The sequence below is a fragment of the Podarcis melisellensis genome (genome assembly GCF_964234715.1).
Source record: "Podarcis melisellensis genome assembly, chromosome: 6".
In the NCBI taxonomy this organism is placed as follows: Eukaryota; Metazoa; Chordata; class Lepidosauria; order Squamata; family Lacertidae; genus Podarcis; species Podarcis melisellensis.
This window is the reverse complement of record NC_138538.1, coordinates 73699991-73726718: the sequence shown is the minus strand read 5'-3', so window position 1 is coordinate 73726718 and position 26728 is coordinate 73699991. Positions and strand designations below refer to the sequence as shown.

Genomic DNA, 26728 nt, shown 5'->3' with positions numbered 1-26728 from the left:
ACAGGAGAGGCTGCTGTGATCCTTTTTCTAACATTGAGATTAAACTGTTGAAATTTGTTTTGAGCCTTTTAAAGAAGAGGTAGAGGTGTGTGTGTGTGTGTGTGTGTGTGTGTGTGTGGTGTGTGTGTGTAGACACACGCATTCCTATATACCATTGGCAACTGAAAAGCGATAAAGTGCGTTATGCAATTGAAAATGCTCTTTGTACGAGTGTATTAGATACTTCTTACCTTTTAACCTTTATTAAATACTAGGCACTTTACATCTTTGTGGCATTTCTTTTGCATCAAATGCCAAAATCAACCTTCCATCCTTCTCCTTTGCTGTGATATTGAAAACTGAGCAAAGTTCATATCAAATGCTTTGGGAAGCCCTTTGATAAAGCAACTTCTGCAGAGACGAATTCACTTACATTTCCAAAATGCTCCCCCAAAATTATAAGGAGGAACAAACTTCCAAACCATCTGTTTGCTTATATCACCTGAGACTATTTGCTTTGTGAGTTGTGCCTGCTCTCTGACTGCAGCATACACTTTCAGGATGGTACAGAAAGCCCTTTTGTTAGGGCTGTCATTCTGAATGATACCTGAATTTTCAACTTCCTTTGCTCACCGAAACTTCATGCATACTCAAAGGAGAGCAAATGGTTTCCTTGTTCGCTGTCCTTCAACTCACAGGCACCCATTGTAGTCTATTTTCTATTCAGATCTTCTGAGCGTGTCTCAGAGATTCACCCCTTCTAAAGGACCGTATGAGTCATGCATGCTCTTTGGCTTCATTGCTGCTGGAACCCCCTTATATATTATGGAATTTGGGTCTTGACACCAACCTTGTAATATTTCTGTTTGACCTCAATGGAGTAAGAGCTCTTTGCCAACCACATTTTCAGTATGTGCATACATGCTCACAGTTCTCAAGTAGCCCTGCCCCTCCACCCACTTTTATTCCATTCTCCTCGCTTTATCAATCTGGAAGTGAATAGACCTACTTGCAGGCAGGTGATTACTTGACAGTTTGTTTGCTTCTAGAGTCACGACAGTAGATCAGTTACACATTTATGATATAAAGGAAGCAATTGTGTCTTGGTGCAAGTGACAACAATGGAATTACAGCAAGTAATTTCACAGGCAAGACCTTTGAAAGCACCAGGACCTGATGGTCTTTCAAGCAATACACTATAGGAAGTTGCAGGATTATCTTATACAACCATTAAAGGACATTATGAATATGGTTTTAGATACAGGCGAGCTGCCAGAATCATGGAAGAATGCTTACATAACTTTGGTTCCTAAACAAGACATGTTAAATTGATTGCAAAACTAATAAAATGTATAAACTTGAAAAGTATAAATTTAAAAACTAAAAAAAATGAAATAGTGTCTTGGTGCACAGAACACCATGCCTACCAGAACAACATCACATATAATCATTTCTGTTCTGCATTCCAAAGAAGAACATGATTTATAGCAATCTACTTGCCAGTTCCACCTTCTCATTCATGAACTCCCTTGACAACTGGGCATTTGTGCCCATTGATGAACCCTCTTACGGCTGTCAGTATGAAACTCAGCAATAATGGTTTCAAAGTATCAGAAGTATTACATGGGAAAGCCTAGAGCAAAATGTTCCACTGCTTTAATTATTATTATTTATTAAATTTCAATATCACCTTTCATCCAAAGATCCAGTTCAATAGCATAACAATGCAAAAAGAAAACACAAAATAAAATGAAAACAAAGCAAGCCAATAACCCCCCCCCACAGTATTTTTTATTTTGCAATATAATTATTCAACAATACATAGCATAATAACAAACTGAAACAACCCCGCCCCCCACATGACACCAATGCCATTACAATGACCACACTATTAGATTCATGTTTGAAGGGTTCAAAAGGGTGGGTGGAAGAGCTGACCTTATAGGAACAGGAAATCATGGGACAGGGGAAATAAAAAGCCCTATAGATACTGTCCAGAAAGACCTAACAGAGATTTGGCTGCCTATCAGACGAAATTATCTGACTCATTATTACTGCTCAGCATAAAAGATGTACTATTGGATTATTGGGATGCAGTCTATGTGGGGCTGTCATTGAAAGGAGATTGGTAATTCGAACAAGTCCACAAGGTCGGTGGACCAGAAGTCACAGAAGCAAATGATTTCCTTATTACATCAACTCTACCGACTTCCAGGTCACTTCTGGGCCCAATTCAAGGTACTGATTAGGGTTAGGACCAGGTAACCTAAACAGCTTGGAACCTGCCTGTCTATTAAGCTCTGCAGGAGAGGCTCTCCTCCACATTCCATCAACATTTGATGCACTTTGAGCAGAGATGGAAGGGTTGTAGCTCAGTGGCACACCATTTGCTTTCCATGCAGACAATCCCAGGTTCAATCCTCCGAACCTCCGGGCAAGGTTGGGAATGTCATCAGTCTCAATCCCTGAAGAGCAGCTGTCAGTGTAGAGAATACTGAGCTAGATCGTTTAACTCTGTATAAAGCATTTTTTGTTTTGTTTTGTTCCTGTATGTGTCCAGGCTCTGGATTATACCCAGAACAAACTTAGTTGGTCTCTAAAGTGCTACTGGACAATTTTTAATTTTATTTATTTATTTCGACTGTTTGTAGTATTTCACTTTAACTGGCTGCTGTGTTTTTGTTTTTTAAAAAACTTTTTACATACTTTTAATTGATTATGATGTATTCTATTTTTTGTGTCATTGTAGCTTGTCATAAGTCACTCTTGGTATCTAATAAGGAAAACTGGGATATCAATTCTTACCATTTGTTTTTTTTTAAAAAAAAACATGTGCATGCATAATACTCAGCAAACACACCACGCTAATTAATGCAGCCTACTGTGTTTGGAAATGTGAAAGCAAACATGTGTTTGAATCCCTGCATGTGGCAAATTTGGAGCCGGGAAATGGCAGGCAGGAAAGGTCTCAGGTTCCCACCTACACTTCACTTTTGCTGCTCTCAGGCAGTGCTTTGCAAAGTAGCTTTCCACTGAAAGAGACAAAAGAAAGGCCATCATGCTATCAGTACATATGTGGGGCATGATATGTGTATTTTGGCCTCAGCTAACTAAAAAGACAGCATCTTAAAAAGTAGAGACATCACCTTGCCAACAAAGGTCCGTATAGTAAAAGCTATGGTTTTCCCAGTAGTGATATATGGAAGTGAGAGCTGGACCATAAAGAAGGCTGATTGCTGATCGCCGAAGAATTGATGCTTTTGAATTATGGTGCTGGAGGAGAATCTTGAGAGTCCCATGGACTTCAAGAAGAACAAACCTATCCATTCTTAAGGAAATCAGCCCTGAGTGCTCACTGGAAGGACAGATCCTGAAGCTGAGGCTCCAATACTTTGGCCACCTCGTGAGAACAGAAGACTCCCTGGAAAAGACCCTGATATTGGGAAAGATGGAGGGCACAAGGAGAAGGGGACGACAGAGGACGAGATCGTTGGACAGTGTTCTCGAAGCTACCAGCATGAGTTTGACCAAACTGCAGGAGGCAGTGGAAGACAGAAATGCCTGGCGTGCTCTGGTCTATGGGTCACGAAGAGTAGGACACGACTAAACGACTAAACAACAACAACTAAAAATATATATGGGTCGTACCTAATGCTGCAGACTTGTGTGTGTGTACCTGTGTTTCCTCTCTTGATTCCTCACTGTACCCTTGTGTGCTTTCAAAGTCTGCTCCACATGGTTGAGGGACCCATCAGGGAAGAAGGAGGGGAAGGAGACGAAAAACAAGTCCCTCAGTGCCAACAGAACTATGCGCGCAGAGCATCAGATACAACTCCATGTCCGCTGCACAGTGCACTTTGCTTAAAAGCAAAACAAAAAAAAATCCCTATTTTACAAGGATTAGAGATAGCAAGTGCTGATTTGTGCAGACTCCAAGGCTCTGGAACAAGATGCTTTGGCTCTTAGCCTAAAAGCAGCACTGGACATTTCTGTCTGATACTTGGGAGATACAAGGCAACTCGCAGATAAATTTTGTGAAGAATCTAATTCCAGTCATGCCTTCCTTTCCTAATTTCCCTTTTCACTGTTTTGTCTTCTTTTCCTTTTTCCTTGGGGAGCAGGGTGATTGATAGCCTAATCCAACGACTGTATTACAGCTGCCTCAAGTTGGACTCTTTTCCTTATCATTAGCAGTTAGCCTATGGTTAAATTCACAGCTCACTGCTTGGTACAACCCCTGAGATTTAAGGTTCTGGCCTTTTAGAAAATATTTAACATAAAATTGAAATCTTGACATACTCAGAACTCAGTTCGCAGCAAGGATTCCTTAATTAATCCAATGTACTGTGCCATTGTTCTATGTAATACTGTGCCACAGTGAACAACTATCCAGGCTCCAAAAGAAGTATAGCACTAAATTAAACAGACTCTGGCAGAATCTACATCCTAAGGTGTATTTCCCCCGCTTCCTGCACAAAGTGGATGATTTTGAATATTTAAATTCACTCTCAAGAAATGTTACCGGGGGTGGGAGGTGAGGGGGAGGAAGGATCCCAAATCCCATTCCCTTCTGACTGCAATTCTATTCCCAATTACTTAGGAGTAAGTGCTCTTGTACTTAATGGGGTTGTAGGGATGTATAGGGATCCATTGTGATTTAGTTAACATATGAAAATCCGAGTGGGGGCGGTTTGAATAAAAAAACCATACATACTAAAGAGAGATGCTGGGCAGCCAATAATGGAACTGTGTGAGCCAGGGAGTCCTCAGGTCAAATTAAGCTGCAGACATGAACTCGCCAGCTTGCCTAAGGTGAAATGCTTTTCTCAGCCGAAACACCCCATCTGCAATGTGCTGAGAAGAATACTGGCCCACCTTGCAAGGCTATTGCAAAATTTAATCAGGCTTTGAACCCCTGAAACACACCAAAAACGCTAAGTACTATTATTATTATTATTATTATTATTATTATTATTATTATTAAGCTTAAAAGTGTCTGAGAGAATGGTCTGCTGCTGTTAGGTTAGACATTCCAGGTAAGCCCACTGGCAGAGGAAGAGGAGTGTGGGAGGAGCGCACCACACCCAGCAGCACGATCCCCAGGGTGCCATTGCAGCTGTCCCCGCCCCCAAGACACGTGCCCCACCCCTGCAGGAGGCACACCCCGCCCCTGGGATGCAAGCCCCGCCCCTTAAAACAATGTCCATTCATTCTTCTTTAAGAATCTACTTAAGACTGCACATGTGTTGACAAAGGCTGCATGAAACACATGACTTGGTGGTTGTGTGGGAAGAGTTGCAAATTTTAAGGTTTCTTGTTGATTTAAAAGAAGTGCTGATTGTGAGAAGATTCAGATTACATCCCTCGCCTTTTGAAAAACAGCAACGGAAGGGGACATAGCCCCTGGTCCGTCCTCCATAAACCTTTGCCCTGGTTCTTAAGTCAGTCGATGAGCTGCGAGCTTCTATGGAAATGGCAGCTGAGTCCCAGCTGAAAAATTATGCATCTCATAAGCTGCTATTCTGCTGAAATGTCAAGCTATGGCAGGCCTGTACCTCAAACTCAGCACTTGGCATTTTCCCTCTGTCTGCTTTGTTGCCATGAAGCAAACATGAACAGTGGGGATTAGTGTAGGGCAGGTAGCAGGCAAGCTCACTGTCAAAAATCTATTATTAGGACTCTGATCTCTTTCTGCACAGACCACTGACGGCAGTACGTTGGAGGGGGTGGGGGGGAAGCGAGACGGCATGCAGTATGGCCCTAATGGAATAAAGAGAATTCTTTGTAAGTCTGTGTACATAATGCATGCAAATGAGCCGCTCTAATGGGCGAGCTACACTTAACAGAAATAATAGCCCCAAATTAAAATCGTATCCGATTTGTGTTGCAGCCCTGCTCTCCGAGTAGGCTTTCCGTAGCCCCCCGCTCTCCAAAGCAGGCTGTAACGTGCTCTCGCCTATTCTGTCTGATTCTCTCTCCAGGTGCAATTTACCTCCCACTAAAATAAATGGTAAAAGTCCAATTGATTTTAACCACCCTGAATTGCACCCTCTGCTCTCAGCGCGCATGCATATCACATACATTTCCTGCCTCACGATGGCTGGATTTCGATTCGTGTCTAATGACTAGAGCTGACATCACGTAATCAATAAACAACTTGTGACTTAGAAAACAGAAAGCTCCTTGCTCCCCCCCGCCCCCCGCTTTCCAGCCAGGTCTCCACCAAGTGATGTGTCAAAGAATAATAATAATAGCAACAAAAAGCTGGTATTCCTTCAGCCTCTTTGCTCTTCAAATTAACGTTATCTGTTTCTAAGAGATTTAACATTTATGGGTCTTATTGATAACAACATTTATTTCACTGTGTGTTTCGACGTAACAAATGATCTTCTTGGTACTTTGCTGTCAGGGTTTCCTCAGATGGTTTAATTACATTATTTGAAAGACAGACATATTTTAAATATTGTTTTAAAGATTCATTTCCCCTGTTCAAATGAAAACCATGGCAGGACTGTTTTGTGTGTGGCCTCTTAAGGTGAGAGGCAAGATTGTGGGTGTTCTGGGTAAGAGTTAGTTGATGGTTTTGGGTTTTATGTGTTTTTTATTACATACCGAAACTACTGTAAACCACTCTGATATTTTTATGATATGGCAGTATATAAATATTTTTATGCATAAATAAATAAAATATCCCCAGACCCTTCAAACACAGAAATTAGTAGGGAATGGCAACACTTTATCCATTCCAACACTTTATCTCTTTTTTAAAAAAGGTAAAGAGGTAAAAACACAATTAGGAATACTGTGGTAGGGGATGCTTTATCCCAAGTTGATGGCCTTTCAGCTGATTCCCTGGTGGCCCGCTGGAATGCGGAGTTAACCAGGGCAATTGACTGTCTGGCTCCGAAGCGCCCTCTCCGATTGCATGGAGCCCGGACAGCCCCGTGGTTTTCCCCGGAGCTGAGGGTGATGAAACAATCGTTGAGACGGCTAGAGCGCCGGTGGCGGAAAACTCATTCTGAATCAGACCGGACACGGGTTAGAGCTCAACGTCGAGCCTACCAAGTGGCAATGGCGACGGCGAAGAGGGCCTTCTTCGCCGCCTCCATTGCATCTGCAGAAAACAGCAGCAGGAGACTTTTTCAGGTGGTTCGCAGTTTATCGGAACCACCTGTACCACCGGGGCCTGGTAGGGACCCCAAGACCTCCTGCAATGCTTTTGCAAAGTTTTTTGCAGATAAAATCGCTCAGATTCAGAAGGAGGTAGACTCCACCGTGGGAGCAGGGCCAGGGCAGGAGAGTGCTAGAGTTCTGTCTGGTCCTGTTATATGGGATCAATTCCAATCTGTTACCTCCGAGGATGTGGACAGGCTGCTTGGACGAGTGAAACCGACCACCTGTCTCCTTGATCCTTGCCCATCCTGGCTGATAAAAGCGAGCCGGGAAGCGCTGGGCGATGGGCTCTGCGGGGTGGTGAATGCTTCCCTCTGTGAGGGAGCCTTCCCAGACCCGCTGAAAGAGGCGGTCATTAAACCGCTTCTTAAAAAAACATCTTTAGACCCGGCCAATTTGGCCAACTATCGCCCAGTCTCAAATCTGCCATTCTTGGGCAATGTGATTGAGCGGGTGGTTGCTGAACAACTCCAAGCACGCCTGGAGGAAACGGACCATTTGGATCCCTTCCAATCGGGATTCAGGCCTCACCATGGGACTGAAACTGCCTTGGTCGCACTGGTTGATGATCTCCGGCGGGCTAGGGACAAAGGTGAGAGCTGTTTCCTAGTTCTGCTGGATCTCTCAGCGGCCTTTGACACCATCGACCATAACATCCTTCTGGACCGTCTAGAGGGGCTGGGAGCTGGGGGCACTGTCATACAGTGGTTCCGCTCCTTCCTCCTGGGCCGTGTCCAGAAAGTGGTGGTGGGGGGTGAGTGTTCAGACCCCTGGGCTCTCACTTGTGGGGTGCCTCAGGGTTCTGTCCTCTCCCCCATGCTTTTTAATATCTATATGAAGCCGCTGGGAGAGATCATCAGGGGGTTTGGACTGGGTGTTCATCAGTATGCAGATGACACCCAGCTCTACCTCTCCTTTAAATCAGAACCAGTGAAGGCGGTGAAGGTCCTGTGTGAGTGCCTGGAGGCGGTTGGAGGTTGGATGGCGGCTAACAGATTGAGGTTGAATCCTGACAAGACAGAAGTACTGTTTTTGGGGGACAGGAGGCGGGCAGGTGTGGAGGATTCCCTGGTCCTGAATGGGGTAACTGTGCCCCTGAAGGACCAGGTGCGCAGCCTGGGAGTCATTTTGGACTCACAGCTGTCCATGGAGGCGCAGGTTAACTCTGTGTCCAGGGCAGCTGTCTACCAGCTCCACCTGGTACGCAGGCTAAGACCCTACCTCCCCGCGGACTGTCTCGCCAGAGTGGTGCATGCTCTAGTTATCTCACGCTTGGACTACTGCAACGCGCTCTACGTGGGGCTACCTTTGAAGGTGACCCGGAAACTGCAATTAATCCAGAATGCGGCAGCTAGACTGGTGACTGGGAGTGGCCGCCGGGACCACATAACACCGGTTCTGAGAGATCTGCACTGGCTCCCAGTACGTTTCCGAGCACGATTCAAAGTGTTGGTGCTGACCTTTAAAGCCCTAAACGGCCTCGGTCCTGTATACCTGAAGGAGCGTCTCCACCCCCATCGTTCAGCCCGGACACTGAGATCCAGTGCCGAGGGCCTTCTGGCGGTTCCATCATTGCGAGAAGTGAGGCTACAGGGAACCAGACAGAGGGCCTTCTCGGTAGTGGTGCCCGCCCTGTGGAACGCCCTGCCATCAGATGTCAAAGAGATAAAGAATTACCTGACATTCAGAAAACATCTTAAGGCAGCCCTGTTCAGGGAAGTTTTTAATATGTAATGCTGTACTGTTTTTAACACTGATTGGGAGCCGCCCAGAGTGGCTGGGGAAACTCAGCCAGATGGGCGGGGTATAAATAATAAATTATTATTATTATTATTATTTTGGTTAGGACCTGAATGGGAACATATCTAATTTGCCCAGTAATGTCTGGTGGACCACAGGTTCGCCAACTTTGAGCTAGATAATAATGAGTCATAAGCAACATTATTTTCTAGAAAAAGAGGTGCTGGGACTCAGCGCAAACACCTTCCTTTTTCTCAATGGCGCCCACCTGAGAAGTGCCAGAAGTGAGTTCTGGCAAGTTCTGGCTAGAAAAAAAAAGCTCTGGTCATAACTGATTTATTATGTAGTAGGGCGTAAAGTGGGATGTTTTCATGGTGAATGATTTTGGTTTTCTAAGGGTTTCATGTAGGATAATGTGCTAATGTTCTGTAAGGGTATGAATGGAATTTTCATTTTTGTTTGTTTGTTATACAAGTATGTTTTCTGACACTTAATGTAAATTGTCCTTTTGAAAAGTTGGCGCAAGGTGTAATTTCTGTATTAATTTTACATTCCTCTCGGCTAAAGAAAACAGCTTTTTGATAGTCACCAAACTCTGTGGCAGTCAGTTCTTTCCCATTCTGCTCAAGAGAAAAGGATCCTCTCTCATTATATGTAGACAATGTGATTTTAATATCATATCCATTAATTAGATTAAGGCAGTTACTATAGACTCTGTTATAATAAACAGGTAATTGCTAGCTTTTTTAAAAACAACACCACCACCATTCTGGTCACTAAAGGCAAAAAACAACCATGTGGCTAGTTACATGAGACAGGGCCTTTTTAACTCCCCATCACAGGGATGCTCTACCCAGAATATTGCTGCTGTTGCCAACCTCACAGGATGAAGACCTTTTTAGCTGCTCAGCCCAGTTAGATCTTCTGCCCTTAAGTTTATGATTTGAAGATAAATTGTCACCTTTTCTTGTTCTATTTTCTTGTTCTGTTTTCATAAGCTCCATTGTTTTCGCCTATCGTTAGCCATCCTGAGAGATTTCCAGCTAAACTTAAGTGAAGCACACACTTAGCATCTGTATGGTGTTCTTCTAGATATTTAAAATGAAGATTGGATGTTGCTAGCATCTCTGAACTCACCCACAGGAGTAGCAGATTCTGATGTAAATCTTTATTCCTCCCTTGTTCCTGAGGTAGATCTTCACTCGCCCCTTCTTCCCTGACAAGAAAGGGGCGCCATTTTGTGGTTTGCCTCAGGTGCCAAAATGCTTTGGGCTGGCCCTGTTGCTTGGGGTCCCAGGCCCGAGGTCCCCCATCTTGAAATATAATAATTTAATTTTGACTAAACTTTGGCTGCAGGTACTCACTTTACTAGACTAAATTGCAACCCAGGGGTGAGGAAAAGCCACCTAGGTCTGGTCATATAGTAATCCATTTATTTCAGTCTGTCAGTATAGAGGAAACAGCTACATAATTTAAACAATTTATTGAAAAAAAGAAAAAATGGAGTTGCTATCTGGCACTAAAATCCAAGTGAACTGAAGCAGAGAATTAATGGCAAATATGTCAACCCCAGCATTACACAGAGTGAACAATAACGGTGACCTTTTAAGAAACAACAACAAAAATGTTACTAGTAGTAGTAGTAGTAGTACCTGAGTACTCAGGTATTCCTGACAAATTTAACTTTTGCAAATTCCAATATGAACTGACCAGACCACTATCTCCCAGGCCAATGTGTGGAGCAGAACTTTATCCTTCAGATTTTCACTGCTCCCCCCCCCCAAAAATGATGAATTTTTCTGCTCAAAACGATGCATTAAAATGCATTTTTAAATGTATGAGAAAACATACATTTAGAAAGGCATGTTTTGAGAAGGAAGAACAGGATATTGATGTTGGTCAGGAACATAGATTTAGTTAGGATTATTTCATATTTTACACTTTCTTCCTCATGGAAAATGCCCAGTCAGCTCCAATAAGGGAATGTGTTTTCACCAAAAGATGAAAACTGCTCAAAATCTGGGTTTTAGGTGGGTCACACAAGGTTACACTGACTCATAAATCCTCAGATGTCTGACTAACCTTATCCTCTGGGTGCCAGCATGGACAATCCCCTATTTGTTATGTACTGCAGATGTGTTATATACTATGAGACCAAATCATGATTTTTATATAAATAATATGAACAAAGCTGTACTATATTATTCCTTAAGGAGAGAGAGAGCCCTCTTCCTATTGTGCAATATGGCTACCTGCCCTGAATTCTTAATTCTTAAGGGTGGGCAAAATTCAAATAAATAATTTGCATTATTTATAGATTTTCTTTGCTGCCATTCATTCTGAAAAATGGGCTTTTCTCCCCCCCCCTTTTAAATAAATAAATAAATAAAGATCAACAGCCAGTAATGCGAACTATATTACTCTTACAAATCTATAATTTAGAGCTAATCCTATTAGAATAATTTATTTCAGTAATACAAAAATAGCATGGCAGCTTGCAAACAGCAGGCTGCCCACCTATAGAACAAATTGTAACCACAATTGCACAGCACAGAAATAACCGCAGCCAGACAGTTTGAACTATAAATCCTTTTAAGTGGAAAGCTTCCAAATAAAAAGTGCCTGTGTTCCGCTTTGCACTCTCAGGGCAATCCACGGGACAAATGCTGTTGGGATTATATTTTAAAACACACAGGCAGTCATGACGGACGGAGACTCGTGGCATTTTGTGTAGGGACATGCAAAATTCTCTGGGTGTGAGGGACTGGGGAGAGGAACAATGGTGGAGGCCGCCTCCCCAGCCTGACAGTTTTGGAGAAGAAGGCGACAGTTCAGGATTACAACAGGGGTTTGAGGGAGGTCACAGCTCAGAGGAAGATGAAGGGGAAAGGTAGGAAATGATGGGAGAGGAGGAGGAGGATTCAGAGCTGGCTGGTTGGACTGACATATAAGCACTAGAAAGCATTCCAGTCCCACCATCTCCCCAAACCCAGCGAGCCTTAAAAGTAGGAGAGCAAAGGACTCAGAAGCAAAGGACCCTCAGCGCCACCCGTAGAAGAGATAACAAATGAGGAAGTGGGAGAGAAGGGGAGGGGAGATCTACTGGGGACAACGCCATTATTACAAGAGGCTGCATTTCCAAGCCTCTCTCTGTAAATATTGAATAAAAAGTAGATGGTAAGGACTTCTCCTTGTCTTATCTGTTCCTGGCAACCTGCTGTGGGAGTTGGTTCCTCTGTAGCCTGACATTGAGGCATTTCCAAGACAGATCTTCTCATACATAATAATAATAATTTTTATTTCTACCCCGCCCTCCCCAGCCAAGGGCGGCTAACACCAAATATAAAAACAATTGATTGAAATACAGCTTAAAAAACAAGATTAAAATACAACATAAAAACATGAAAATGCAGCCTCATTTCAGTGGAAACTCAAATCCAAAACTTTTTGGGGGGATGAAAACGCCAAGTCTTTACCAAGGCTAACTATCCAGACTGGTCCTACATGGGCCAGAAAAAAGCCAGGGAAGTCCACAAAATGGAGTTTCCAACACAGAAGGAGAAAGGAAAAAAGAAAGAAAGAGGGGGAGGGAATCCAAGCCAAAGGCCAGGCGGAACAACTCTGACTGAAACTCCAATTCCTGGGACCACCTAGGCCTAGCGGTGAGCCTGACTCATGCTCAGCGGTGCAGTCTTGTGCCCAACATTGAGGGGACCCAGCGCCGCACACTCCTGTGATGTCTTGTATGCAATGCCTGTAAATCGTCAGGAGGAGGCTGAGCCCAGAGCCCAGCACAGTGTGGCTTCAATGACTAGCGGCTCCTCCTCTCTCATGCTCAGGAGGAGTCAGCCACTGATGTTCCACCATGCTCAGCCTCCTCCGCCCTCTCAACAAATATCGAGGGGGTTGAAGACCCCTTCACCTCACCTGTGTTCATGTCTGAGCAGGCCCCAGTCTGACGGTGGCTTAAAAAAATTCACAGGTATGCAAACAACCCATGGGGTACCTCGATATTCCCTGGGGAGGAACCCAATGGGCTTTGGCCAGAACTTAAAGAGTCCTGCATTAGCCAGGTATCAGAAGACTTAAAGAGTCCTGCATTAGCCAGGTATCAGAAGACTGGTGAGTGAAGTAAGCACTTTCAGAACACCCACCTGCTCCATCAGAAACACAACTTTTGAACAGATTTGTCCTTGGGTGGAAATCTACAGCACTGCTAGTGTTGTTTGTTCCTCACCACTCAAACTGCAGTGTCAAAGGGAGTGAGGCTGACATGAGCCACTCTGCACCTTCCTCCTCCTCCTCAGGCTTATATATACCGCAGCAAACTGGCTCTTTGGTACAAGAAGAGGAGTGTGTATACACATACCAAGCAACAATCTTGCCTTCATTTTCCCCAAGTTACTCCTGCACTGAGTCAGAGACTGGGGTTATAGGAGGAACTAATCAAGGTGAGATGGATGCCCTAGCTTGCCATCGTACAGATGGCCATCAGTCTGTGATTTACTTGTGCATACAACAGCAGGCAGGGAGTCTCACTAAGCTCATGGACACAGCAACCCTTGCAGAAGTCTAAAATGTTCTCTCTGTCTATTCATGTGAGCAGGTGCTTGGGGGACAGCCAGCAGAACTCACAGGAGCAAGAAACATGAAGTATTAACATGTTCTACTAGGCAAAGTGTATTAGTGTCTCTTGACGAAGATAGCACACACATTTTCATTCACAGGTATCCTAAGGGGTGAAGTTCCTTCTGGCTCTCATACTGCAAAAGCCAGACCCTAGTGAAAGCTGAAGCCCTGGGCAACACAAACAGCCTGAGCTAAGAAAAGCCAGAAGGCTTATACCCCCTTGCAGCAACACTTCAGAATAGGCAAAGCATGCTTGTTTGTTTTTGGCATTTAGCTATTGGCCCTTTGGCACAAGGGCTCTCAGAGCAGCTTAAATAATCAGTATTAAAGCAGTCCCTGCTCTCAGCATAGCAATCTAAATGACATGACACACAAGGAAAAGGGAATGGGAGGGAGGAGGGGAAAGCAAGCACACGATCTTAAAGTTACAGCTGAATAACTGTTTGGCTCTCTTTGGAATTGGTTTACCCCTAACCTAAATTTTGATGTTTTTTAATGAAGTTAATAAAAGTCTAGGATAACTTATTGGTCAACTATCAACTTTTTTCTGAAAGCTACCATGCTTAAGAGCTGAATGAATGAGCTGATCCCCTGCTTATCACTCTCCCATTCAGTGGTGTATGGTCAGTGGACTGGGGGGGGGTCTAGGCTAGCCCCCTACAGGGGCAAAGGAAGGAGAACTGCCCCCCTGGTACGGGATGTTGGGGGCGGGGCAAACCACCTGGTGTGCATGTGTGTGCACTTCTATGTACTGCACATGCGCATGTCGCTATGTACCGCATATGCATGTGTGCTGTATAGACAGTGGCGGGATCCTCTGCTCATGACTGCAGCAGCAGCAGGATCCCACCATCGTCTGTAAGGTGCTTGAGCGTCCGTAAGGCAGTGAAGGGTGCAGCCACAAGCAGAGGATCCTTCGCATATGGCTGCGGTGGAGCAATGGTGGCGGCTCGCGCCGCTGTGCCCAGGAAGATGAGTCCACCGTGTCACCCCCTCAGATATGGCACCCAGGGCAGACTGCCACCCTGCCCCCTTCCTCCACCACTGGTCCCCTAACTGTTCCCCTGGCACCTCCTTCCCAAAGCCCAGGAAGCTTCTGCTGGCTTAGGGAGGGAAGATCGATTCTCACGCACATGACATCAGGACGTCATCCCTGCCCATTGCCTTCGCAAGCTGTTGCCTCTGGCCCTAAACGTTCCCCTACAAAAAATTTCACCACACTGCTCCCATTGAGAACCATGGGACTTGAACAGCTTAAGCTTGGTTGCCCTGCTTAATCTCGCTCTCCCACTCTCCTCCCCTGTAAATGCTGGACATTTAAAGCCTTGCTACAAAAGAAAAGAAAAGGGCGGAAGGCTGTCTATTACTGTTTTCAATACTCTTTAGTTTAGCTTCGAAAATCTCTCACCCCTTTTCCACAGACCAGGAGGGTTCCAGTTGCAAGTGATATTCCCTTGCTCCCCAAAGAGGTGAATTTCCAACCATGAAAGCAGAGCTTTACTATGGAAATGGGGACAGGCTTGGAAAAGCGCAAGGAGTCCAGGTACTGCTGTAATCTGTACTATACACATACTTAAAAATTTGTGCTGTGGAGGACACGCTTTTCATCATGCAGCAATTTTATAGTTTTATTGGTCTGACATTGCCATGAAGGAATTCAGAAATGGCAGCTTAAAATGAAAGAAAGGGAGGGGGGAATACCACCGAACGGCGTTACTTATATAAAATACTACTGCAATAGTTCTTTTATTAATTTTTAATGTGCAGCACCCTCTGTGACCTCTTTTATTCTTTCGCTGTCAACATGGCAGACTGGGAAAAAATTGAAGCGGGATAATAAAGCCTAGGAAGTCCTTAAAACCCAAGAGAACGCACGTGGATTTCCTCTTCCTCTCCTGTCCGTCTGTCTGCGTCTCAGTCTCTTTGCGCACACTTGACGCGCACAGAGATTAAACCGAATGGCTCTATTTTTGCCTCAAGCTAATGCCTTTCTTTACATTTCTATATTTACTTTAAATACTGCCTATTAAGCACAAAAGTGTATTTATCTGCGCAAGGCTATGGACCAATTTACTGCAGTAAACGATTTCCATACATTTATAAGTCAATTAAAACACACACACACACACACGACACACTCAGCAAGATAATCGCCACAGGACAGCCTTCCTGTTTTTGACACACAATAGAACTACATGAAAGAAAGCTGTTTCCTTTTGTCTGTCCGGCCTGATTCAGCTGCATTTTGCTTGAACAGTGGGGCACCATTATGCGATGAATATTTACCACTGTTTATATCTCCAAGGAGACTAATCTCCATACCACTACAGTCCAGAAGCTCACGGCATTTTCTCGGCAGGACCAGGTTCATGTTGTCACAGCAACTGAGGGCACGGGGTCAAACAGATTAATCCATCAGTGAAAATAAAGCATGGCACGGGTGCACCACAACTCCCCCCACGCCTCCGACAGAGGGTTTGAAATCATGTTTTGTGCAGGCACCCACTGTAGTGTGTGTGTGTGTGTGTGTGTGTGTCACAAAGGAGTGAGGCATAGAAAAAAATTAAATTGGGGAGTGTGGTTTCACATCCCTGGGGGAGCCACTTATGGAAACATGGCGGGAAGGTGGATTTTGAGAGGGAGACAGATGCCAAGTGCAGCACATAAAGAATTCCCACGATGCATTGGGAATGCTTGTATTTTCCTCTGGTGGTGCCCTTTGATTAGCCTCTGTCTAACATGTGGCCTGACAACTGTGACAGAATGAAAAATTCCAGGAAAACTGTGGGTCGCAAGAGAAAAGAGATTTCCTCCTTCCTCGGGGTTGACCCTATCACTGCCTTTTGTTGCAGTGTTTCACCATTAAGGAAAGGGCAGCCCAAGAGTGTTCACACTCAATCTGCTCCATCTGTCATGACTATTAGGGAACACACTGGCCTGCAAAGAAGCGCGGAGAACAGAGCAGGCACAATACCCCTAGCCGTGCTGAAAGTACCGTCTGATCTTTCGCTGGCCCCAGAGGAGGCGTTGTCGTCGGGAAAGGGCAACACTTACCTGACACTCCGCCGTAGGTAGTCCTCTTCCCCAGCCCGACAGCTGGCCAAGGTGTGCCATCTGCTCTCAGTCCCATCAGCCCTGACACGGTGTTGGTGGCTGTAACACCATCTGCGCCACCTGAGGACAAATTTAGGGACAGACTTAATAAGCTGGAAAAGAGATGCTGGAAGTTATCCCACAGCGGTAGCGCAAGAAGACCATAAAGCCAAGTCAGCCTTTCTTTCTAGCCATAATCCACCCTCAACCAATTCGTTGTCCTCATATTTTTTTAAAAATTACAAATTTAGAATTTGTAGAGTGCATTTCAAATACAGTGATACCTCTGGTTGTGAACGGGATCCGTTCCGGAGGCCCGTTCGCAACATGAAAAGCCCACAACCTGAAGCGCCGTATCTGCGCAGGTGCGCGGTGCGATTTGGCACTTGTGCGCATGCGCGAAGTGTGATTTAGTGCTTCTGCGCATGTGCGAGCAGCGGAACCAGGAAGTAACCCTTTCCGGTACTTCAGGGTCAACGTGGGACCCAACCTGAAAAAACGTAACATGAAGCAAACGTAACATGAGGTATGACTGTATCCCAAGGATGTCACACAGAGTAATCTTTACAGCAGCTACTCTTGTCATGGAGCAGGGATTGCTTGCAGCTCCTGGCTAGTGGCTGTGGTCAGAGAAGGGCTGTGGCTCATTGGTACAGCATATGCATGCAGAAAGTCCCAGGTCCATTCCCGAACATCTCTAGGTAGGACTGGGAAATAGCTCTGCCTGAAATTCTGGAGAGCTGCCATCAGTCAGTGGAGAAATACTGAGCTAGATGGACCAAGAGTTTGACAAGGAAGGTTTGTATGTTCCTATGTCAAGCGCACACTTGATAACAAACCCATGTTTATTTTGATGTAATGCTGGAAATAGTCCAAAAAATCAGGGGGATGCAGCCAGGGAACTCTCTGTGCTCTGGCCTTCTCAAGTGGCCTTTCAGAGGGTACACTATTGCCCGACTCCAATATAAATCAAGCCCCACCTCCCCATGGAGAGATACCTACAAGGGGAATACATGTGAATTTTGTAAAATCTTTTGATGAGCAAATGATGAGAGCTTATGAAGAGTTGCAATAGGATTAACCAAAATACCTAATTGTTTTGACTGGCCATTCACACAAGGGCTTAACCTTTGACCGCAGTTTACGCATAGACAATCCGATGCATTTAAAGATTATTTCATGTTTTCTGGATTTTATGCTGGAAATTGACTGCATGGCTGAATCGTCATCCAATCAAATGTTAGCCCCCACCCCCAGTGGCCAATTGCATAGGAGATGGAGGGAGGCATGCTGGGTGAGTGCTGAGGAAAGCTATCCCACACCTCACCCCATGTAGAATAACTTACAATTATATTCCCCATGCACAGACACACTGATACTATCCTGGCTGTGGCTAGGTTCTTCTCGGAAGTAATAAGAAACAGAAACCTACATGCTCTGGATAAAACATAACAACTGCATTGGAACCCTTTCCCCGTATTTCTGTTTTATTTTCCTTTTGACAATGTTTTTGTGGGTCTTTGGACTGAAATAAAGAATGTGTGTATATCCTCCATACTGTCCCTTTGTTTAAGCAGGATAACGAAACCAATAAGAGCTAGCCTTTTTAAGGACATAATATATTGACTAAGAAACAATCTGATTATCATTTGCATCAAATAAGCAACGATTTACAATTTTGTATTTCCTTTGAATAAAACAACCATAAACAAAGCAATCTGGATTTTTTTGGGGGGGAGGGTTTTTCTCCATGTCTCTCAAAAGGTTTAGTGCATCAGTTTCTGTTCATGGGTTATATGCTAGCTGGATCTTCATGAAGTGGAAGAATGGAGTACCCTGTCCCTTAGCTGCTCCATGCCGGCATCTAGACTATGTGATTCTCTGCCCTCCCCCCTTTTAAGGAGAGAAAATAATTCTATGAGCCAGGAATACACGTGATCAGGTATCAGCATGGGGTGCTTGGTTTATGTGTGAGGGCATCTGTAGGTCCAGATTCAGGGATTGACATGATTAGACACCTGCTGAAGCCCACATCCCACTGAGGGCTCCACTATCGAGGTCCCCCTTCAAGATCTGCTCCTCTTCTTCCTCACCATCACCACCCACCAGGACCCTTCTGGTCCAAATGGAGTAATGCAAATGAACAGCGATGGAAAATAAGGAGGAGGGGTTGCCACAACTCTTTGTTTGTACTCTGCCTGGCAAATGAGAGCAGGCGGCAGCAATGGTGAGGAGGAGGAGCAGCATCTAGTGGCGCAGGCAGTCAACCTGGTGCCCTCAATATATTTTGGACGGCAACACTCACCAGCCCCAGCTAGCATGGCCAAATAGTCAGTGAAGCTGTGGGTTTAGGGAGTTGGAGAAAGTTGCACTAAGGGATTAAGACTTGCACAGAGAATAGGATGGACTGAGGGTGTCTTGCCCCCCTCCCACCTCAACCCCCCCAAAAAAAGACAGCCCTGGAGAAGAAAAGATGACACGGCCTCCTTCACCCAGATAATGTATGAACCAGTGGCATCCCTTCACATAAGTTTCTCAGTGAGAAAAGAGGGCGAAAATGAAAATGGCAATTGTCTCGTGTCCCTTAGTAGATTTCTCTTGCTACAATGCCACTTACATGTCCTGATTAATCAAGCTGTGAGCTTATATGACAGGGAGATGCCAAAACATCTGAGCTTGTTACCTTCTTGGGAAGCCCTCGCAATGCTCACAATATCCGTGACATTTGGGGTCAGCTTGGCAAAGAAAGGAATCCGAACAGCTTGCCTCACCCAGCGACAGATGTTGCGCACCAGCTCTGGATCCTGTTCAAATAGGTCAGATAAATACAGGGCATAATTAAAAGTAATGTGATCAAAACTTTCCAACAATCTGCTGCACTGTGGCTTGCTGAAATGATACTTAAATGCTCTGCTTTGCCTCATTATCTTAAGCTGTATCTGCATTCCTTCTTCCCAGGCCAAGGCAGCAGGAAAAGAATGCCTGCCATATATTTGATACCTAAAAATAAAACTTAAGAGGGCTGGCAGTATGATGTAGGATTGCTCAAGCTCTCACTGTGGACAGCCATAAGTATCAGCTAGTTGAATGCCTCAAAACTGTGTGGAAACAAGTGCATGGTCTGGGGCGGGGTTTTTTTGGGGGGGGCTTTCAAAAATGTGAGCCTCCACTGTGGAAAAACCCCCCACAAAACCTTATGACTCGTTTTAAGTGAATCTAGAACCTGTGTTGATCCTTGAAGTGGGTTGCAGTGGGTCACAAACACAGATGTCCCCCCCCTGCCAATTCTTCTCTCTCTCACAGCCACTTTGCAAGGGTCAAATAGTGCACTGAAAAGCACTTGGATATCTGGATTTATTTTTTAACATGATCGGATTTCATTTTATTAAAATGGCACAATAAGTTGAACAGCTTTAATTTAACCATATAAGATTGTTTGTATGTAGGATTTAGCTATTCCGCACTGAGGAATTATGATGAGCTGCACATATATCACAGAAAGGTTAAACGCCACAAATAGGAAGAGAACGTATTTACCATGGCTGCACCATGAGTGAGCAATTTCACAGCAATGCACAAGTCCAAGCAGAATGAAACCTTAACCGCAGACAAAAACATCTCATACCAAACTGAAACAAAAAGTCAAAGGCATTTCGCCTACTCAGACTATTTATATTTTGATTATTCTGTAGCCCAGAGCCAGCCAACTGGTAGACCCTTGGAGGAGTATGGACCCAAACATGACGGTGTCTATTTTTATCTGCCCTCCATGGGAGTTGCCATTTGTATTCAAAATGTTTCCCCACTGTTGCATTTTTAAGAAAACAAAGAAAAGTAACCAAAATGTATGAAATTCCACACTTGTGATTACACTTCAAAATTTCGTATGAACCTGCATGCAACCTGTACATCTAACGTCTGTAGGGCAGGGATCAGGGATCTGTGGCTCTTTAGGGGATGTTGGACTTTAGCTCTCATTAGCCTGGCAAATGGACAGGGACAGTGGGAGTTGCAGTCCAATAGCATCTGCAGGGCAACAGGTTCCCCATCACTGCTGTAGGTAATGCTATTCCTGAGTACAGGTGATTTTGAACAGTGAGCCCCCTACTACTAAGCAGAAATTTGCTTTCAGGTCTGGTGCCAGCATCTGGAATGCTAGTAAAGGTAAAGGTACCCCTGCCCGTACGGGCCAGTCTTGCCAGACTCTGGGGTTGTGCGCCCATCTCACTCAAGAGGCCAGGGGCCAGCGCTGTCCAAAGACACTTCCGGGTCACGTGGCCAGCGTGACATCGCTGCTCTGGCGAGCCAGAGCTGCACACGGAAACGCCGTTTACCTTCCCGCTAGAAAGCGATCCCTATTTATCTACTTGCACCCGAGGGTGCTTTCGAACTGCTAGGTTGGCAGGCGCTGGGACCGAGCAACGGGAGCGCACCCCGCCGCGGGGATTCGAACCGCCGACCTTTCGATCGGCAAGCCCTAGGTGCTGAGGCTTTTACCCACAGCGCCACCCGCGTCCCCCTATCATCTGGAATGCTACCAGAGCCTAAATCCTGCCACACAAGGCACTGCATGGCTACAAGCTGCCACCTTATATTTCCCACAATGCAGCATTCTGTGGCACTGTGAAATAGTGCCTTGTAGTCTAAAATAGTGCCTTGTAGTCACCTGCCACTACCACTGGTGAAGTACATTTCTGCCCAGCCCCAACATAGAAGGGGTCCCATGAAGGGCACTTTCCTGCTGGGCTGTGAAAGCTCAGGCTACTCCTGTTTATTATGTAATTTTCCTGTGAGGGGTGGGGGGGGGTGGGAAGACACTTCAGACCCAAGGACCCGGGTCTGGAGCATACAGTGGTCCTAGAGAACTATCCCGGAGGTAATCAAGGCCATTTGAGCCACAGGAGTCTCCAATAAACTAAACAACATGAGTTGACAAAGACATATTAAGCCTCCCCCCCCCATACCTTCCTCCCCTAAATAGCTCCTAAGCACAGTTATTTTGGAGAGGTCAAATGGTTTTTCTGAACACTCATCTCCTTTGAAGAACGGTTCAGGATGACAAAAAGCTAAATGGGGAAGAAGAAAAAAATCAACTCGCTCTCTTTAAAGCTAGAAATAGAAATCTTCAAGCACTTACTGCCCTCGTGGGACAGCCATCTTTTAGAGGACAATCAGCTATCTGTTCTATTGATAATGGCTCTATAGTAGTAATGCTCTTTGATTCCAGAGCATGGAACAGTCTTTCACTTTATTACTCTGTAATAAGTTTCTCCCTCTTGTGACAGCTACTGATAATGCCTTTTGATACATTATGTTAAAATCGGCAACACCGATTTCGTGACTAATATGATCTTAATGAGTTAAAAAGTTCTGAGGAGAATGATAAATAATTTATCCCAAAACAAACCGTACGAGCGCGCCAGTCGTGTGTCAGCTAGATCCTTTCCTATAATTATTTACATGTATTCCTTCCATGCTCTTTGCTGAAGTTAATTAAATTTGTCATAAAGAAAGAGGCCTCTGATGAAAGGGCGTATTGTCACAAAAAAACAGCCGATAACCAGATTTAGATATAGGCTGAATTTGCACATAAACACTAAGCCAAACCATGGCTTACTTAGTGTGAATGCGGAGGCTCTCAGAGCAGAGACTGCAGCCATTTTACTCCTTCTGGGTCCGTTTAGCTCAGTGTGGAGTGGCAGTTGAGCCAAGGTTTGGCTTGGTGTGTTCGTGCTTAAACACCTTCCTCCTTAACTTTGGCTTTGGTGTCACATCGCCCTGAGCTAAAGGACGAGGGAAGAAAAAAAAAATAGGTGTGAACTCTTCTCTGGGATCCAGCATGTTTGTGTAGTCTTGGTAAGCCATACTTTTGGCTTGCTGTGCTGTGCAAACCTGACCACTGCGATCCTAATCTGATAAAACCATCATTTATCAGACCAAGAAAGACGTTTGTATTGAACAGATGTAACATTTTAAGTGCGGTGGAAATAGCTCAAATGAGCATATCTGTTTTCAGGGTAGTCAACGTATGTCAAACCACTTCCATCACATTTAAATGTTATGTCTGCGTCTTCAGCCTGTGGTTAGCATTACTATATTTAAACCACTGCTGGCTGACTTACAGTGCAGAGTGCTATCTTAAAATATTCTGATAATGGAGCAACCATAAATAATAATGTGTTCCATTGCTCGTCCTTGCATGTGTCTTGGGTTATTCCTCAGCAATGCACCTTCCTCTTTATTGAATTAAGAGATTTCTTTGCTAAGGTTTCAATGGAGAACAGGTGACCTGTGCTTTTGATTGTTGAGAACAGCCTGTGTGGTACCATTGTGAAGAGACACTGAAGTCAGAGTAGTGTGGGACTGTAGAGTGCTGGGCTTGCATTGTAGTAGTAGTAGTAGTAGTAGTAGTAGTAGTAGTAGTAGTAATTTATTCATAACCCACCCAGCTGGCTGGGTTTCCCCAGCCACGCTGGGCGGCTTCCAAAAGAATTAATGATGATGATGATGATAAACAGGGCTGACCTTACAGCAGCCTTTCTCAACCCGTGGGTCCCCAGATGTTGTTGAACTACAACTCCCATCACCCCTAGCTAGCAAGGCCAGAGCTCAGGAATGATGGGAGTTGTAGTCCAACAACATATGGGGACCCACAGGTTGAGAACCGCTCCCTTACAGGATTATTTTGAGGACAAAATGGGTCCAATCCTATAATATACTGGATTTCTTGGAGCAACGGCGAGATAACAATAATAACAACAATAATTCAAGAGCACGGCTATCCATAGGGGCTCGTTTTCTATTTTACCCATTTCACAACAAGATGCTTGCTATGTGCAGTTATAATTCCCAGGAAATTTCTGGAAAAGGAAAGCAAGTGCTTCCCACTTAGGAATAATAGTGGATATGAGCAGAGCTTAAAGAGGAGGATGTGTTATGCTTTTGATCTGCAGCTCCCGTTTAGCAAAACTTCGGGGCTATTTCCCTCCCCCCCCCTGTTGTGTTTTGAACGCTTTAATAATTAATCGTAGGCATTCAAAGACACATGCCTTGCGCATCGGCAGGGCCTAAGGTGTATTTACATGAACGGCGCCCCTCCCAGACTTAGGTCTGCACATTTCTAGCTAATAAAAATGGTGATCTCCCCTGCACATGCAGCTTTCATGAAATATTCATGAGAGCTGCACCGGCGTTTCGAAAGCAGCTGCATCCTTGCGACTTCCATTGCTTGCTTATGAATATCCTGATGGGACCCACTTTAGAAGAGAGAGAACCTCCAGAAGGTACAAATCATACAGGCTTTCGTGATAATTTTCTCCAGCTTAGGCATTTTAACAATAATGGGGAGAATATCTGTATTATAAGCAAAGCAGCATGTGCCGTGCCAACATTATCTTTCTCTCTCTCTCTCTCCCATCATCCTAACACACGGAAGCTTTGCGAAACAGAATCTGGAAGATGCAATATTGTTTATTTCCACCTGCCTAAAAGTGTCAGTGGTCTACCGTTCAAAGGAGTCAGCGGTTCAAAGCTTTTATTATTATTATTTAAAGGATGTATCCCTAGGCCGCTTTGAAATTGCCAAAGTAGGTCTTTGCATTCAGGCATCCATGTCCTAGAGACAGAGATGAATTAATTTGTCCATTTCAGCTTCTCTCGGTTTTTTCGTTTTTCCAATTTTAAGTTGAGTTTTCCACATTTCCCCATCAGTTTGTGAATTTTATTTAAAGACTTCTTGAAAATTCAATAGGATTGTAGTGTGGATTTCTTTTTTTATATCCATGTTCATATGCTATTTTGCCTTTCATACACATTTTTTGCAAGGCATTTTCCCACAATATAATGCATTTCTGCATGTTATTTTTTAATAACATATGCATTTTTATACACATTACTTGGCTGGATAACTGCATTGCAAAATACAGAGATGTACAAATTTCAAAGGGCAGCTGTGCTTTGTTTTCCCGTATGGTTTTGGAAAGTCCAAATTAGGTAGATTCACCTTTGAATATGAATCCAATCAAAATTCTCTCCCTATAAATGTGAAATCAATTAATTTTCTTCTCCCATCTCCACATGGTCATTGAATTGCTGAAGTTGAAACAGAGTTAACATCACTGTAGCAGCATGAAGAAAGTTGCTCTAAAGAAATAATACCTTGTACAAAGCCAAAAGACAGAGTAAAGAATTTGCTGCCACTTTTTCTCACAACAAATGTTATCAACGCTACACTGATTTTTTCTCATTCATATTCAGTTCCTTAGCAAGTGTCTCAAATTAGCCCTCGCACCTGAGATAGCAGATTTTCATCAGCTTGCAAAAATGTCGGTGATGACAGAAAATGGATGAAAATTGATTTGCTTTATCAAATACTGATTTACTTTATTTCTCTAATGCAGAGTTTGCTGTTTAATGTAGCTAGGACTTTGTGGAGATTCCAGGTAATAATAATAATAATAATAATAATAATAATAATAATAATAATAATAATAATAATGCAAGACTGAGTGGATAGAGAGATACAACTGAAAAAGTGTGCAAAGAATCTGCTCCTGTATACATGCTGGAGAGCCTGGTTTGCAGACCATAGCTCCCCAAGAGAGTATACATCCTTCAGACATAATTCCCCCCCCCCCAAAAAAATTAGGGCATTTATCAGGTCTAGGGGCCTGTACCAAGGCAACCATGACTACCTGCTAACCATTGTTCACCATTCAAAGGCAGCAGATTCCTTCACTAAGAAAAAATCCCCATTAAGCACAACTAAACAATTCATAAGCAACAGCATTAGCCACAGTTAAGACTAATGGTGATTTCCCATAAACCAGAACTTGAAAACTGTAGCTAGAAGTGCATATCCGATCTTGCATCAGCCCTCAGTAAACAATGAACATAAGAATGATATACTGTGCTTATATCAGCATGGAAGCTACATCTTGATGGCACAATTACATGCCACAAAGGCTCATGTGTGACTGAGCCTACCTACTCTGCCGTCCCCCATGGTCTGATTGTACTGGGTAGCTAAATGAGACAGAGCCTTCTTAGGGGCAGCACCAAGATTGTGGAACTTTCACATGGCTTCATCATTTGTTGTTGTTTAGTTGTGTCCGACTCTTCGTGACCCCATGGACCAGAGCACGCCAGGCACTCCTGTCTTCCACTGCCTCCCGCAGTTTGGTCAAACTCATACTGGTAGCTTCGAGAACACTGTCCAACCATCTCGTCCTCTCTCGTCCCCTTCTCCTTGTGCCCTCCATCTTTCCCAACATCAGGGTCTTTTCCAAGGAGTCTTCTCTTCTCATGAGGTGGCCAAAGTATTGGAGTCTCAGCTTCAGGATCTGTCCTTCCAGTGAGCACTCAGGGCTGATTTCCTTAAGAATGGAGAGGTTTGTTCTTCTTGCAGTCCACGGGGCTCTCAAGAGTCTCCTCCAGCACCATAATTCAAAAGCATCAATTCTTCGGCGATCAGCCTTCTTTATGGTCCAGCTCTCACTTCCATACATCACTACTGGGGAAACCATAGCTTTAACTATACGGACCTTTGTTGGCAAGGTGATGTCTCTACTTTTAAAGATGCTGTCTAGGTTGTCATTGCTTTTCTCCCAAGAAGCAGGCGTCTTTTAATTTCGTGGCTGCTGTCACGAAATTCATCATTACTAGTGTTCAACTGGTACATTAAGACCTCACAGAACACTTGGGACTGGAGGAACCAATTTCTGCTTCATGTCCTTATTCAATTTCTTGTTTTATAGATGGGTGGTCACAGGGTGAAAAGGGGGAAGACTGGGAGGAGGGGCTGTCAAAAGCTGAAGAGGTAACACGGATTTGTGAGAAGGGAGAATCTGTGGCAGAGAGAAGCCCAGAAGCAGGAGCGTGGGGTGAGGGGTGAGGGAGGCCCATAGGCAGAGATGAGTCAGGCCGATGAAGAAGCAAGGATGTCTTCCCCTCATGCTGCAACGCACTCCCCTTGTCTCACAGGACCAGGTGAGGCATGAAGCAGGACACACCAAGGCAGGCATGCCAGCATAGTCAGATTGCTTGTGAAAAACCCTGGAGAAGAGGAGACTTAGGCAGCTGTGGGAAGGCGGGAACCTTGAGTCTCTACAACTGC

At 44.4% G+C, this 26728-nt stretch overlaps 1 protein-coding gene across 2 annotated transcripts in view; it reads right to left on the bottom strand.

Annotated features, from left to right (window-relative positions):
• DPYD (dihydropyrimidine dehydrogenase) overlaps positions 1-26728 on the bottom strand; it is a 505368-nt gene that overhangs the window by 101354 nt on the left and 377286 nt on the right. For both annotated transcript variants that reach the window (XM_081914137.1, XM_081914136.1), the window contains exons 17-18: positions 19298-19418; positions 16576-16695 (exon numbers count right to left, since the gene is read on the bottom strand). In XM_081914137.1, the coding sequence (XP_081770263.1) occupies positions 16576-16695; positions 19298-19418 (241 nt within the window). The remainder of the gene's footprint in view (positions 1-16575; positions 16696-19297; positions 19419-26728) is intronic.